Source organism: Nerophis ophidion, linkage group LG04 (assembly GCF_033978795.1).
Source record: "Nerophis ophidion isolate RoL-2023_Sa linkage group LG04, RoL_Noph_v1.0, whole genome shotgun sequence".
Taxonomy (NCBI): Eukaryota; Metazoa; Chordata; class Actinopteri; order Syngnathiformes; family Syngnathidae; genus Nerophis; species Nerophis ophidion.
In genome coordinates, this window is record NC_084614.1 from 18,258,490 (window position 1) to 18,275,329 (window position 16,840).

Below are 16,840 nucleotides of genomic sequence, written 5' to 3' on the forward strand. Positions count from 1 at the left end.
ACCTGGACGTTGCAAAATCAAGGTGCCACTGTAACCAATTTTTTTAGTAGAAATTCACTTTTGGCGAAGGATAATAAAGTGTTCATTCTAGGACAAAGATATGGATAAACAAACCGTAAGTTCTGTAGGAGTATGTAGAAATACGGTGACTAAATTAACTTATTCTCCCCAAGGATGGATAAATAGAACCGTAAAGAACTTTCAGAAACATTGTACCATGTATAAATCAAGTGAAAAACCTATAGTAACATTTTATTCAAGTATATTATTATAAAATCGTATTTTTGCTGATTTTATTGAGTCAGGCATGGTGTGTTGTGCCCCTCATTGTCCTTGCGAGCTCGGTGGCAAAGCTAACCCTCAAAGTTTTAGCATTTCTAAGAATGTTTATCGAAATAAGTCTAACCTTTTTAGGATTTGTCTCTGTAAAATGTCAGAAATTGATACAGAACAACATGTAGCAATGGTGGATTTCAACTCACCCTTGTTTCTGTTGAAAGTATGTTTGGGGTTTCATATCTGGTAGACTGAACTCATTTGCTGCGTTACTGCCCCCTCTGTTGCGGAGGTGTCGTTGCACCTACAAGTCCAGGCGAAGAAAAGTGTGTTTATTTGTGACAATGGGTTGACTACATGTACAAACCAAAAAGATGGTCAGTTTGTGTTGTTCAGTCAAACTCCAGCACATCGCATCTTAATCTGGATTGGAGTCATTCTTTAACGATGCACACTGCAGTGGAGCACTTTTATCGCCGGAGTGTCTTCTCATGTGCATCAACAAATGCCTCTTTCGAGTGAACTTGTTGCCGCACACCGTGCAGGTGAACGGCTTCTCCCCTGTGTGCGTTCTCATGTGCGCGATCAGAACGCACTTCAGCGAGAAGGTGTTGCCGCAAACTGTGCAGGGAAAAGGTTTCGCTCCGGTGTGCGTCCGGGAGTGCGCCGCCAAGTGCGAACGCTGGCTGAATCCCCGGCTGCAGACGGAGCAGTTGAAAGGTTTTTCTCCGGTGTGACTCCTCATGTGGGAGAGCAGGTGCTCCCTGCGGCCGAACATTTTCCCGCAAACCGAGCAGCTGAACGGTTTTTCCCCGGTGTGGATTTTCATGTGGCGGCTGATTTCGTAGCGATATTTGAAGCTTTTGGTGCAGATTGAACAGCTGAAAGGTTTTTCTCCGGTGTGGCCCCGGATGTGGCGGACGAAACTGTCCTTGCGGTTGAAGTTTTTGCTGCAAAAAGAGCAGACGAACGTTTTCTCCCCTTTGCAATCGTCATTGCTCTTTAAGGGTTCTTCCGCGTCGTCGGTCTCAGTCGATGTTGTCGTTGTGTCCTCACAGTCTGTGTGTCTTTCTGCTCCATCGTCATCTTCCGTCTTCATGTGATGAATTGTCTCCTCCTCTCTGTGGCTAAAAAACTGTGACCACTCGGCTTGCTCTGCTTCGTCGCCGTCTTCGCTCTTCACGTGGAAAATGCGAATATGAGCCTCCTCCGACCCTCCAAGATCTTCTTCCTCTTTAATGTGGAGGGGCTCCGGCTCCTCATGCTGCTGCTCAATGCCAACATCAGTTTGACTTTCCCCGAGGTCTGGGGCGTAAAAAAATACAAAGAAAGGCACACGCATGTTAATGATTTGAACAGTTACACATGAAAACTTCCAGCATTAAGGATGTCCATATAACGGGACTTCTTTTACCTGCAAGTGTCTTTAGCTGAGGAGGGTAAAATGGGGCAAAATTAAATAAATAAAAACATCTTTAAATAATTAATTAAATACGTAATTTATTGATTATAATTTGAATCAAATACATAAATGTGTTATTAATTCTGTCATTGTATTTAACATAAAAGTGCATTTAATTAGTCATTTCAATATTTAATTAATTATTTCACAATGTAACTATTTCTTGATTTAATAATGTAATTAATGACTCGCAACTATTTATTTTATCCGTCAAGCTCACCCATCAAACTCAGTGGGCGGGGCTAACCGAATCTGGTCCAATTATTGCTCTGGTCTGAAACCTGGAACTTCGGGAAGTCTTTTACTATTTCGAGAGTTGGTGTCGGACCTCGTGGGGTACGTGAAGGCGAAAACCTGCTGACTTGGAGCATGTAGCAGTTAAACTGCAGGAATTCAGTGAAGTTGTCGGAGTCGTTTCCGCACTTTCAGACCAATATATTGACCAGTCCCACTCCGCTTCCACAGACAAGCAATTAGATGTTCGAATCCGCCATGAAGGTGCATTAAAAATCTAAATAAATCATAAAATAATGAAATATTCCATTCATCCATTTCCTACCTCTTATCCCTGTCGCGGAAGGCAGGGTACACCCTGGACAAGTCGCCACCTCATCGCAGGGCCAACACAGATAGACAGACAATATTCTCACACTAAGGCCCATTTCAGTGTTGCCAATCAGCCTATCCCCAGGTGCATGTTTTTGGGGGTGGGAGGAAGCCGGGGGTAACCCACGCAGTCATGGGGAGAACATGCAAACTCCACACAGAAAGATTCCGAGCACAGGACCGAACCCAGGACCTTCGTATTGTGAGGCAGACGCACTAACCCCTGTTCTCCGTGCTGCCCCGACTTAAAGGCCTACTGAAATTAGATTTTCTTATTTAAACGGGGATAGCAGGTCCATTCTATGTGTCATACTTGATCATTTTGCGATATTGCCATATTTTTGCTGAAAGGATTTAGTAGAGAACATCGACGATAAAGTTCGCAACTTTTGGTCGCTAATAAAAAAGCCTTGCCTTTACCGGAAGTAGCAGACGTTGTGCGCGTGACGTCACTGGTTGTAGGGTTCCTCACATCCTCGCATTGTTTACAATCATGGCCACCAGCAGTAAGAGGAATTCGGACCGAGAAAGCGACAATTTCCCCATTAATTTGAGCGAGGATGAAAGATTTGTGGATGAGGAAAGTGAGAGTGAAGGACTAGAAAAAAAACAGGCCAGGGCAAGTGAGAGAGATTCAGATGTTATTAGACACATTCACTAGGATAATTCTGGAAAATCCCTTATCTGCTATTGTGTTGCTAGTGTTTTAGTGAGATTAAATAGTACCTGAGGTCGGAGGGGTGTGGCCACGGCTGTTTTGACGCCAAAGTCTCTGAGGGAAGTCACACAGCTGCATGGACGGCGCAAGCTCCGCTGATCTCAGGTAAGAGGCGACTTTATACCACAATTTTCTCACCGAAAAATGCCGGTAGACATGTAGCCAGGATCCATGTTCGCTTGACCGCTCTGATCCATAGTAAAGCTTCACCTCTGGGAATTTTAAACAAGGAAACACCGGCTGTTTGCGTGGCTAAAGGCTAAAAGCTTCCCACCTCCATTTTTCTACTTTGACTTCTCCATTATTAATTGAACAAATTGCAAAAGATTCAGCAACACAGATGTCCAGAATTCTGTGTATTTATGCGATTAAAGCAGACTACTTATAGCTTGGATCGGGTTGGAAAATAATGTCCGCTACAACCCGAGACGTCAAACGCACGCGTCATCATACCGCGACGTTTTCAACACGACACTTGGCGGGAAATTTAAAATTGCAATTTAGTAAACTAAAAAGGCCGTATTGGCATGTCTTGCAATGTTAATATTTCATCATTGATATATAAACTATCAGACTGCGTGGTCGGTACTAGTGGGTTTCAGTAGGCCTTTAAATATTGAAACAGTTAAATAAATCATGAGACAATAATTAAAATATATTTATTTTAAATGTAAGTTTACATTAAATAAACTAATGACCCATTTAAGTTATTTAAATATGCGTTTATTTAATTTTGCCCTATTTGACCCTCCATGTAAAAACAGTCATTTGAACATTTTGGCCTGTCTTATATTTTCTGTCCACTAGATGTCGTAGTAGAGCAAATGAAGCCTCAGTATTATTCGCTTCGATATACCAAATTGATAGAAATCTTCATCCGGCAATCACTAAATAAACATGAATGGAAAACCCACAAGCGAAGAGAGGAAAAAGAATGCGTGAAAGGACAAACCTGCTGTGCTGACAAGAACTTGAGGCTTTAAAAACGCGTCCAGTTGTTGACGTTGTCGTTCAATCTCCTCTTTGGAGCGACCAAGTTCCTCCTCGTACTCCGCTATGGTTCTTTCAAGCACGACAAAGATTTCCTCCACGGCAGCAGTAAGTCGCTCGTTCACAAACGCTTTCAGTTTTTGGACTTTTCGACACATTTCGGCACAATATCAACAACACCCGCACCCAGGCTAAGTAGGTTAGCATTTATTGCTAACTTCCGGTTTCGGCTTCCTAGCCGGCGAGGCGCATTAACGCGCGTTGAGCGCACAATGTCGACTTTAGAGGCGCAATTTGTTGTTTTAAAACAAAAATATTTACTTAAATATTTACTAAACAATAACGAACGTGATTCAGAGATCCGGTGCGTTCTTCATTTCACCAAAAGTCAAGAAAAATCGTTCCTCCTTAGTTTTTAGCTGGCCTATAAGGTTATACCGCCACCTGCCGTATCGGAGTGTTAACGCATGTGTTTTTTTCATTGTTTTAATGCAAGCTGGTGAATAAAACGAAAAAATAAAAACGAAACAAGGAAGCAAATGAAAGCAAAAACACTTGGATAAAAAGTTAGTTTCATTTTTAATTTGCAGTTTAATTTATTCAGACATTTGAACATTTGACAAAGAGAGAATGTTTTTTTGTTTTAAATATGAAATTAAATAATCTGAAGGTAAAGCTTATTATACATATCCCACAAAACAAAAAGACAATGTGAACTTGATAAAAAATAAAAAAATACGAAAATTAAAATTCTATCCACAATCTTTAATGTTGTTATAGAAATAACGTAAGTTTTGATTGTACTGTTTTTCAGACAGGGTTACACCAAGGGGAATGTTAGCAATATTGTATTAAAAAAAACTACATTTATGTGCAGAAAGAGGAGTAAAATGAATGATGGTGGGTTTAACCACCATCCAAAGTGCGGCCCAGGGGCCATTTGCGGCCCGCCACACATTCTGCAAAAATTTCAAAATTCATAGCAATGCAAAACATTTAAAAAAGTGTAATGAGGTGAAATCTAATGAGAAAAAGTGGCAATGTTGACACAAAGCTGCCATGCAGGAAGTTTTTTTTCCTTCTGTCTTTATTTTCTTTTTCTTCCATTGCTCAAAAAAAAAAAAAAGACAAAAAAAATCTGTTATACTGAATTATTACTTACAAATTATCACTTTAAAATGTTTTATGTGGAAAAAATATTGCATATGTTGTGTGGTTGCCATATAAAAACATCAACGTTTTGACAAAAGAGCATAAAACAAACAAAATAATAGTTCAAACTTAAAATCGACAGATATATCAGAAGTTGATCTTGATCTTAAGTGTTAAAAGTAAAAAAAAAAAAACTAATAAAAATGCATCACTTTATGAGTGGGGAACCTTTCAGATCTCAAATATATTTAGTAAGATTTTATCAAACTTTTCACTGTGATTACTCAAAAATATTAAATAAAATCAATGGTGTCCTGCATTATTGATCTTTGAGGGCTTTAATTGCTAAATAAAGGAACTCTCCTGAAGGAATCAATAAAGTACTATCTATCTATATATCTAAATACTGCATATTTCAGTTTTACTATAAAAAACAAAGTTCTCTTTGACAGAAAAGGCATAAAACCTTATTTGTTTTACTTTATATCAACCTCAAGTTGATGTAGAGATTTACTGTAAGCATTAAATAAAAAAAAGAATAATAATTTGACTTAATTTTAACATTTTAGTGACTGAGACCCTCTATGTTCCACAGGAGCCCTAAGGATTAAAAAAAATCCATATATTTTGTTATGGTTTGAAAATGAAAAATATCAAAATGCATGCTTAAATTTTTCCGTGCGCGGCCCTCTGTGGAAAAGGTTTGGACACCCCTGGTTTAATGCATGCATTAGGGGTGTCAAACTTGTTTTTATTGCGGGCCTCACCGCAGTTATGGCTGCTTGTACCAGTGAGTAATAGATACACGCATATACATGAGGGTTGGACTCATGATATTATCACACAATATAATTTTTACATACATTTCTATGTACACTCAAAGTCAAAAAAATCCATCAAAGTGGACTTATACGGCCTTTAATTACAAATGTCTCAAAGGGCTGCACGAGCCACGACGACATCCTCGGCTCAGATCCCACATCAGGGCAAGAAAAAAACTCAACCCAATGGGAACAACGAGAAAGCCTGGAAGGGACGTCATTGACTGATGCATAGAGGAGTGGTCCACCCCCCGCTACCTGATAACTTCTCCACGCAGAAGAAGGGGGCCGACCAGAAAAGAGAGACGGCAGATCAACAGGTCTAAATTTAAAGGCTAAAAAATATGTACAAATTAGTTTTAAAATGCTTCTACTGAGATAGCATCTGTAACCGTTACCGACCGGTAGGGCATTTCAGAGTACTGGAGCCCGAATAGAGCCTGCAAACTGTTTTTGGGTCCTGGGAATCACTAATAAGCCGGAGTTCGTAGAAGGCAGATTTCTGGCCGTGACATTTGGTACAATACCATCAGCATGATAAGATGGAGCTAGGCTGTTTAGTATTTTATACGTAAGTAGTAAAACCTTAAAAGTCGCAACTTTAGTGCACAGGAAGCCAGTATAGGCATATACTGTATATACAGGTATATATGTATATTAACGTCTTCTTTCATCTCCGTAATATCGCTAAAATTCGCTCCATTTTGTCCACTAAAGACGCCGAGATCATTATCCATGCGTTTGTTACGTCTCGTCTCGATTACTGTAACGTATTATTTTCGGGTCTCCCCATGTCTAGCATTAAAAGATTACAGTTGGTACAAAATGCGGCTGCTAGACTTTTGACAAGAACAAGAAAGTTTGATCATATTACGCCTGTACTGGCTCACCTGCACTGGCTTCCTGTGCACTTAAGATGTGACTTTAAGCTTTTACTACTTACGTATAAAATATGTACAAGGTCTAGCTCCAGCCTATCTTGCCGATTGTATTGTACCGTATGTCCCGGCAAGAAATCTGCGTTCAAAAGACTCCGGCTTATTAGTGATTCCTAGAGCCCAAAAAAAGTCTGCGGGCTATAGAGCGTTTTCCGTTCGGGCTCCAGTACTCTGGAATGCCCTCCCGGTAACAGTTCGAGATGCTACCTCAGTAGAAGCATTTAAGTCTCACCTTAAAACTCATCTGTATACTCTAGCCTTTAAATAGACCTCCTTTTTAGACCAGTTGATCTGCCGCTTCTTTTCTTTTTCCTATGTCCCCCCCTCCCTTGTGGAGGGGGTCCGGTCCGATGACCATGGATGAAGTACTGGCTGTCCAGAGTCGAGACCCAGGATGGACCGCTCGTCGGGACCCAGGATGGACCGCTCGCCTGTATCGGTGGGGGAAACATCTCTACGCTGCTGATCCGCTTGAGATGGTTTCCTGTGGACGGGACTCTCGCTGCTGTCTTGGATCCGCTTGAACTGAACTCTCGCGGCTGTGTTGGAGCCACTATGGATTGAACTTTCACAGTATCATGTTAGACCCGCTCGACATCCATTGCTTTCGGTCCCCTAGAGGGGGGGGGGGGGGGGGGGGGTTGCCCACATCTGAGGTCCTCTCCAAGGTTTCTCATAGTCAGCATTGTCACTGGCGTCCCACTGGATGTGAATTCTCCCTGCCCACTGGGTGTGAGTTTTCCTTGCCCTTTTGTGGGTTCTTCCGAGGATGTTGTAGTCGTAATGATTTGTGCAGTCCTTTGAGACATTTGTGATTTGGGGCTATATAAATAAACATTGATTGATTGATTGATATATACAGTATAGGCATAATATGATCAGCTGTTCTTGTTCTTCTCAAAAGTCTAGCAGCCACATTTTGTACCAACTGTAATCTTTTAATGCTAGACATAGGGAAACCCGGAAATAATATGTTACAGTAATCGAGACAAGATGTAAGGAACGCATGAATAATGATCTCAGTGTCGGTTGTGGACAAAATGAGACAAATTTTAGCGATATTACGGAGATGAAAGAAGGCTGCTTTAGTAATGTGACTCAAATGAGAGTTGGGTCAAAGATAGTACCCAGATTCTTTACCGAGTCGCTTTGTGTAATTGTTTGGTACTCAAATGTTAAGGTGGTTTTATTAAATTGATTGATTGATTGATTGAAACTTTTATTAGTAGATTTCACAGTACAATTGACCACTAAAAGGTAACACCCGAAAAGGTTTGTCAACTTGTTTAAGTCGGGGTCCACGTTAATCAATTCATGGTACAAATATATACTATCAACATAATACAGTCATCACACAAGTTCATCATCAGAGTATATACATTGAATTATTTACATTATTTACAATCAGGGGGTGTGGAGGGGGTTGGGTTGCTATCAGCATACTTCAGTCAACAATTATATCATCTGAGAAATGGACATTGAAACAATGTAGGTCTCACTTGGTAGGATATGTACAATGAGCAGAGATCAGAAAGCATAAGAACAAGTATATACATTTGATTATTTACAATCCGGGGAGGTGTGATGGTGCAGGGGGAGGGGGTTAGGCTAGGGTTGTAGTTGCCTGGAGGTGTTTTTCAAGTGCGGTTTTGAAGGAGGATAGAGATGCACTTTCTAGCCTGTTAGGAGTACATTCCATATTGATGTGGCATAGAAGGAGAATGAGTTAAGACCTTTGTTAGATCGGAATCTGGGTTTGACCAGGTGTTGTGGTTAAGGAAGTACCGTAGTTTGACATGTACTTCGGTATCAGGGAGGTGTTGCAAAATTTTTATAGACAAGGCTCAGTGCAAGTTGTTTTACTCAGTCCTCCACCCTGAGCCAGCCCACTTTGGAGAAGTGGGTAGGAGTGAGGTGTGATCTGGGGTGGAGGTCTAGAACAGGGGTCACCAACCGTTTTGAAACCAAGAGCTACTTCTTGGGTGCTGATTTATGTGAAGGGCTACTAGTTTGATACACACTTAAATAAATTGCCAGAAATAGCCAATTTGCTCAAATTACCTTTAATAAATACATCTATATATATTTTTAAAAAATGCGTATTTCTGTCTGTCATTCCGTCGTACATTTTTTTTCCTTTTACGGAAGGTTTTTTGCAGAGAATAAATGATGAAAAAAACAATTGAACAGTTTAAAAGAGGAGTAAAGACGAAAAAAATGAACATTTAATTTTGAAACATAGTTTATCTTCAATTTTGACTCTTTAAAATTCAAAATTCAACCGGAAAAAAAATGAAGAGAAAAACTAGCTAATTCGAATCTTTTTGAAAAAAATAAAAAAAGAATTTATGGAACATCATTAGTAATTTTTCCTTATTAAGATTCATTTTAGAATGTTGATGACATGTTTTAAATAGGTTAAAATCCAATCTGCACTTTGTTATAATATATAACATGGACCAAGCTATATTTCTAACAAAGACAAATCATTATTTACGCTAGATTTTCGAGAACAAAAATTTGAAAATAAATTCCAAAGACTTTGAAATAAGATTTAAATTTGATTCTACAGATTTTCTAGATTTGCCAGAATTGTTTTTGTTTTGAATTTTAATTATAATAAGTTTGAAGAAATATTTAACAAATATTCTTTGTCGAAAAAACAGAAGCTAAAATGAAGAATTAAATTAAAATGTATTTATTATTGTTTACAATAAAAATAAATTACTTGAACATTGATTCAAATTGTCAGAAAAGAAGAGGAAGGAATTTAAAAGGTATATGTGTTTAAAAATCCTAAAATCCTTTTTAAGGTTGTATTTTTTCTCTAAAATTGTCTTTCTGAAATTTATAAGAAGCAAAGTTAAAAAAATTAATGATTTTTTTTAAACAAGTGAAGACCAGTACTTAAAAATATTTTCTTGGATTTTCAAATTCCATTTAAGTTTTGTTTCTCTTAGAATTAAAAATGTCCAGCAAAGCGAGACCAGCTTGCTAGTAAATAAAAAAAAATAGAGGCAGCTCACTGGTAAGTGCTGCTATTTGACCTATTTTTAGAACAGGCCAGCGGGCGACTCATCTGGTCCTTACGTGCTACCTGGCGCCCGCGGGCACCGCGTTGGTGACCCCTGGTCTAGAAGTAACCTGACTAGCTTGTTCTGTGATGTTTGTAGTCTTGATTTGAGTGTTTTGGAGGTGCTGGGGTACCAGGAGGTGCATGCAAAGTCAAAAAAGGATTGAGGTGGAGAAATCTTGTTCGTTGGTTGACCTTTTTGATTACCTTGGTTGCCATTTTATCACAGGAAAGATTAGACCCTCGAATGGAACCTGGGTAGGTGACCTCATTTTTCCTGGTGATAACAATGTCACCCACTTTTATAGTGAAGTCAATTAAATAGGTGTCGGTGTCTAGCAGGACCAATTACCAGCAATTCTATTTTCTTGGCGTTAAAGATGCAAAAAGTTGCTGGACATTCATTATTTAATTTCATATAGAGATGCCTCCAGGTGGCTATAATCTGCTGTGTTGCTCAGCTTTAGGGGCATCAGCATAACGGTGAAAGTTAACACCGTGTTTGCGTATGATGTCACCGAGCGGCAGCAAGTAGATGCAGAACAGGGCCAAGAACTAAACCCTGTGGAACTTAACATACTCTGAGGTCACATTGTTATGGGAGATGCACTGCATCCTGTCAGTAAGATAAGAGTTAAACCAAGAAAAGGCTAACACGGTAAAATAATAGTCCTTAAAATGTAGTCTTTTTTTACAGAATGTTACATTAAAAATGGAAAAACAGCACCACTGTCTTTTTTGGACAGTAAAACTGTCAGTTGTTTTACTGTAAATGGAAAAATGGTGCCACAGTTGACTGAGCTGCCAGTTAGTTTTTTTGTGTGTACGTAAAATATAATGTCCTTTTTTTAGTGTACAATTTGATGTTACCTTGCTTTGAAATCATAAAAGTCAAGCAGGTATTTATTTGTATGTTGACACACAAATAATAATATAGTATAATATAAGATAGTATACAGTATGATAATATAATATTTGTGGCTTTATTCGATAATATTCAAGTTTAAAAGATATGCAATTGCATAAAGTGGGATGTATTTTTTTTTTTACAAAATAGGAAGAACAAACGCATTAAGTAACAAAAGCACTTTATTGGCAAGGGCCACTTAAAACTAGGTGGGGGGGGGGCAAGATGTTTTGACACATATATGGAATGCAACTACTGCCAAAACTCATAGGCCCCAAAAAATCCCACAAAAAAACAAGAATTTCTAAGTTTCTTTAATAAAAAAAATGGATTCGCAAGTATAAAAACTATTTTCTTTAAGTTAAAATATTGGCAGTAGAATTCTACGCTTTTGGCAGCATTTTTCCACCCTGCGCTATCCACACACTTGTACTTGGAACACCTGTAATTAGCACTCTACAACGACAGGTGGTGCTGCAGAGTAAATTTAAGGCCATCAGAGCGACTGATTTTCACGCATGGTGCCATCCACCAAAAACAACAAATAAGAAGAAGAGTGGAACGGTGGCCATAAGAGAGGGGAAACAAGCTCAACCTGTAAGTTAACATGTACGTTTATGTTTTTATACTTAGAATCGTTTTTACTAGACAGAAACAGTTTTTATACTTGAGAATCTTTTTTAACTTGCAGAATATTTTAATACACGCTGATTTTTTTTTCACTTGCAGAAAAGTTTTGTACACTTACAAATTGTTTTATACTCACCAAAATTTGTTTTCATACTTGCAAATCGTTTTTTGTAATTGCAGAAAAATATTTATTACTTGCAAATCATATTTTTATTTGTAAAAAATATTTTATATTGCAATGGGTTTTTTTTACTTTTGTACCTGCAAATCGTTTATTAACTTGCAGAAAATAGTTTTGTAGACTTGTGAATAATTTTATTACTCACAATTATTTTTACTTGCAGAAAATTGTTTAATACTTGTAAATCTTATTTTCACTTGCAGAAAAATATTGTTTGTACTTGTAAAATGTATTTCAACTTGCAATTTTTTTTTATATATATTACGAATAGTTTTTTTTTTACTTGCATGAATTAGTTTTTGCATTACGATTTTTTTTTTAACTTTCAGAAAATTGTCTTTTTTGCTTGCAAATTGCTATTTTTTTACTTGCAGAAAATGTTTTTATACTTGTAAATCATATTTTTACTAACAGAAAAAAAAAAATTTTACTCGAAGAATTTTTTTTTTATATACCTGCAAATTGTTTTTTACTGGCATGAAATTATTTTTTAATTCTTGCAATTCGTTTAACTTGCAGAAGATTGTTTTGTTTACTTTTTTCACTATCAGAAAAATTGTTTAACTTGAAAATATTCTTTTACTTGCAGACATTTTTTTTTTCCCTGTGAATTGTTTTTTACTTGCAAAAATGTTTTTCTTTACTTCCCAAAAAATGTTTTTTTTACTTGCGAATCTTATTTTTAGTAGCTGGAAAAAGTTTTTATACTTGTAAATCCTATTTTTACTTGCAGAAAAATGTTTTTATACATGTAGAGTGTATTTGTACTTTAAGAAATCCGTTTTTATATTATGAACAGTATTTTTTTTAATTGCAGAATTTTTTTTACCTTCAGAAAATTGTTTCTTTTTTACTTGCGAATACTTTTTTTATTACTTGCAGGAAATGTTTATTTTACTTGTAAATCATATTTGTGCTTGCAGAAAATTGTATTTCAATTTACGTATGTTATTAATTTTTTTTACTTGCATAAAATGTTTGGGCATGACTAACAACTTGTTTGTGGGGTTGTGGCAGTAATTTCACTCGATACCTATAAATGATTTAAAAAACTTGTCACTAAGTGTGTTACATGAAGTATATAGAAACACTATAATAATGGATTAGATCTATGTACTGGTTTTCTAGACAATCTTAGCGCTTTACAGTAAGAACTGGAAACCTATTATTCAGGTCACGGCATTGGTAGGGATGACCTGGGGTGGATTGACTCGTAATGGTCAGTGGTTCAATCGCCAGGAAGACATGAAAAAAAGCGTTTGACTTCTCCACCATAAATTCAACTACTCGAAGTGTGTGAGGTGAAAGGAATCAAAAGTTCAGCGTTGCTTCTCCGACCGACGCAGTGATGTCTTTCCAGCTGGTATTTCCTCGCAAACCGCCTATTGCACGCGTCGCAGCCGAACGGCTTCTCCCCGGTGTGTATGCGCATGTGTATCCTCATGACCCCCTGCTGAGAAAAGGCCTTGCCGCAGAACCGACAGACGAAGGGCTTCTCGCCCGTGTGGGTCCTCATGTGCAGCACCAGCGTGTAGCGCTTGGTGAAGCTGCTGTGGCACACCAAACACGAGAAGGGCTTCTCCCCCGTGTGGATCCTCATGTGATCCTGCAGCCCCGAGCGCCGGCTGAAGGTGGAGTTGCAGAGCGTGCAGCTGTAAGGTTTTTCCCCGGTGTGACCGCGGGCGTGCCGCTCCAACAGCGAGCGCGTTTGGAATCGGTGGCTGCAAAAGGCGCAGCTGAAAGGCCGGTCTCCCGCGTGACACTGGGCGTGTCTTTTCAGGTCCGGGAGCCGACTGAAGGTTTTTTCGCACTCGCGGCATTTGAAAAGCCCGTTGTCGGGATTAAAACTCGCACTTTCGATGTCACTTTCGTCCGTGCTGCCGAGAACAAAAGCTACCATCGGGTCCCCGTTAGGCCGAACAACCTGAGTGGCGCGTTTGTGTCTTCCTCCGTCCTCACCGTGACAACTCGTTACCTCCTCACTTTGACGAAGCTGTGACCACTCCACTTCCGCTCCGTCATCTTCTTCACGCTTCACGTGGATCTTTGCCACATCGACTTCCTGCTCTTCCTCTTTCACGTGGGGGGGCTCCACCACTGAGCTGATCATCTCGTGACTCTGCAGAACGTCTGCGCCCACACAATAACACAAAAGTTAAAGCAGGCCATACAGCGATGTTAAGAGTAGGGCTGGGCGATATAACGATATACGCGATATATCGCGGGTTTGTCTCTGTGCGATATAGAAAATGACTATATCGTGATATTCGAGTATACGTTCTCACGCAGTTGCTTTTAGCTGCGAGCATTACACTAGAGCAGGGCTCACCAACCTTTTTGAAACCAAGAGCTACTTCTTGGGTACTGATTAATGCGAAGGGCATTAATCAGTATTCCTCAACTTTTACGCAAGGTTTTTTGTGGGGAATAAATGATGAGAAAAACACTTAATTGAACGGTTTAAAAGAGGAGAAAACACGAAAAAAATGAAAATTAAATTTTGAAAAACAGTTTATCTTCAATTTTGACTCTTTAAAATTCAAAATGCACCCCCAAAAAATTAAGAGAAAAACTAGCTAATTTGAATCTTTTTGATAAAAATTTTAAAAAGAATTTGTGGAACATCATTAGTAATTTTTCCTGATTAAGATTAATTTTAGAATTTTAATGACATGTTTTAAATAGGTTAAAATCCAATCTGCACTTTGTTAGAATATATAACACATTGGACCAAGCTATATTTCTAACAAAGACAAATCATTATTTCTTCTAGATTTTCCTGAACAAAAAGTTTAAAAGAAATTCAAAAGACTTTGAAATAAGATTTAAATTTGATTCTACAGATTTTCTAGATTTGCCAGAATATTTTTATTTTATTTTAATCATAATAAGTTTGAAGAAATATTTCACAAATATTCTTCGTCGAAAAAACAGAAGCTAAAATGAAGAATTAAATTAAAATGTATTTATTTTTCCTTACAATAAAAATAAAAAAAATACTTGAAAATTGATTTAAATTCTCAGGAAAGAAGAGGAAGGAATTTAAAAGGTAAAAGGTATATGTGTTTAAAAACCCTAAATCATTTTTAAGGTTGTATTTTTTCTCTAAAATGGTCTTTCTGAAAGTTATAAGAAGCAAAGTAAAAAAATAATGAATTCATTTACACAAGTGAAGACCAAGTCTTTAAAATATTTTCTTGGATTTTCAAATTCTATTTGAGTTTTGTCTCTCTTACAATTAAATTTGTCAAGCAAAGCGAGACCAGCTTGCTAGTAAACAAATAAAATTTTAAAAATAGAGGCAGCTGACTGGTAAGTGCTGCTATTTGAGCTATTTTTATAACAGGCCAACGGGCTACTCATCTGGTCCTTACAGGCTACCGGGTGCCCGCGGGCACCGCGTCGGTGACCCCTGGTTTAATTAATTCCGTTTTGGTCAATTTACTTCTTCCTCCAAACACGCCGAGTTGAGTTTATACCAAAAAGTTCCATTTTGGTTTCATCTGACCACATGACATTCTCCCAATCCTCTGCTGTATCATCCATGTATCCATTTTGGTATAAACTCAACTCGTCGTGTTTGGAGGAAGAAGAATACTGAGTTGCATCCCAAGAACACAATACATACTGTAAAGCATGGGGATGGAAGATCATGCTTTGGGGCTGTTTTTCTGCTAAGGGGACAGGACGATTGATCCGTGTTAAGGAAAGAATGAATGGGGCCATGTATCGTGAGATTTTGAGCCAAAACCTCCTTTCATCAGTGAGAGCTTTGAATGGTTGACCAAACACTTATTTTCCACCATAATTTACAAATAAATTCTTTAAAATTCCTACAATGTGAATTCTTGGATTTTTTTTCACATTCTGTTTCTCACAGTTGAAGTGTACCTATGATGAAAATTACAGACCTCTGTCATCATTTTAAGTGGGAGAACTTGCACAATCAGTGGCTGACTAAATACTTTTTTGCCCCACTGTATATATAATAAAATAAATATATACAGCTAGAATTCACTGAAAGTCAAGTATGTCATATATTATATATATATATATATATATATATTATATATATATATATATATATATATATATATATATATATATATATATAAAATATATATGAAAAACTCGAGTTGGTGAATCATACTGCTCCCCTCCAAACCACGCCCCCGCCCAAGCCACGCCTCCGCCCCGCGACCACGCCCCCACTCCCGAAAGTGTTAATTCAAGGCTCAGGCAAAATATCGAGATATATATCGTATATCGCGATAAGGCCTAAAAATATGGAGTTATTACAAAAAAGCCCATATCGCCCAGCCTTAGTTAAGAGTTGTGTTGCCAGACATGCATTACAAGAAGTCAACAAACCTGCGTTTTGGACACGAACTTCCGGATGGAAAACGGCGTCCAGGAGTTGGCGCTGTCGCTCCATCTCCTCTTTCGTTCGAGAAAGTTCCTCGTCGTACTCTGCCAGGGTTCTTTCGAACGCTACAAATATTTCCTGAACGGCAGCAGCTAGCCGTTGATTCACCAACGCTCTCAGCTGTTGGACTTTGCACATGATTACGCTTTTTCTACCCTCTTCGTTTAGCTAGAAAGCTGATTTAAGCACGACTTGTTTACGAACAAGACAACAGTAATGTGTACGGGGCGGACGTAAGGTTAAAAGTAGCGACAAAACCGAAGGTTGCGTTTACGAAATTGTTGTATTTTTACGCTTTTGTGTGGGTCTTTTTTTTTTAAAGAAGAAGCGAACAGTTGTGACTTGCTTTAGACGCCATGTTTTGAGGTCTTCTTCTGTGGTTGTTAAATGCGGTGCTTCGTCACCGTGTTTGTTTGCGGCTATTTGGTGCATTACCGCCACCTACTGGAGCGTAGAACCGGATATTATGCGGAATTCATAAATAAATACACAAATAAATAAATAAATACATTATTAAAATAAGACAAATAAAAATAAGAATTAAAATATATGTAAAATTACAAATATAAATACGATTTTTTTAATTGATTGATACTTTTATTAGTAGATTGCACAGTTCAGTACATATTCCGTACAATTGACCACTAATTGGTAACACCT

At 38.1% G+C, this 16,840-nt stretch overlaps 2 protein-coding genes across 4 annotated transcripts in view; both read right to left on the reverse strand.

Annotated features, from left to right (window-relative positions):
- LOC133551047 (gastrula zinc finger protein XlCGF71.1-like) overlaps positions 1-632 on the reverse strand; it is an 8,001-nt gene extending 7,369 nt beyond the window's left edge. The window contains exon 1 of one of the 2 annotated variants that reach the window (XM_061897334.1): positions 483-632. The gene's annotated coding sequence lies outside the window, so the exon portion shown is untranslated. The remainder of the gene's footprint in view (positions 1-482) is intronic. The other variant, XM_061897336.1, reaches the window with a different exon arrangement.
- Positions 1-16,615, reverse strand: part of LOC133551045 (zinc finger protein OZF-like) — a 50,448-nt gene extending 33,833 nt beyond the window's left edge. Inside the window, exons 1-3 of one of the 2 annotated variants that reach the window (XM_061897332.1) lie at positions 16,126-16,604; positions 13,714-13,884; positions 689-1,581 (exon numbers count right to left, since the gene is read on the reverse strand). In XM_061897332.1, the coding sequence (XP_061753316.1) occupies positions 695-1,581; positions 13,714-13,884; positions 16,126-16,318 (1,251 nt within the window). In that variant the 5' untranslated portion in view covers positions 16,319-16,604 and the 3' untranslated portion in view covers positions 689-694. Of the gene's footprint in view, positions 1-688; positions 1,582-13,713; positions 13,885-16,125 lie in introns of those variants that run through there. The other variant, XM_061897331.1, reaches the window with a different exon arrangement.
- Positions 16,616-16,840: the final 225 nt, after the last annotated feature.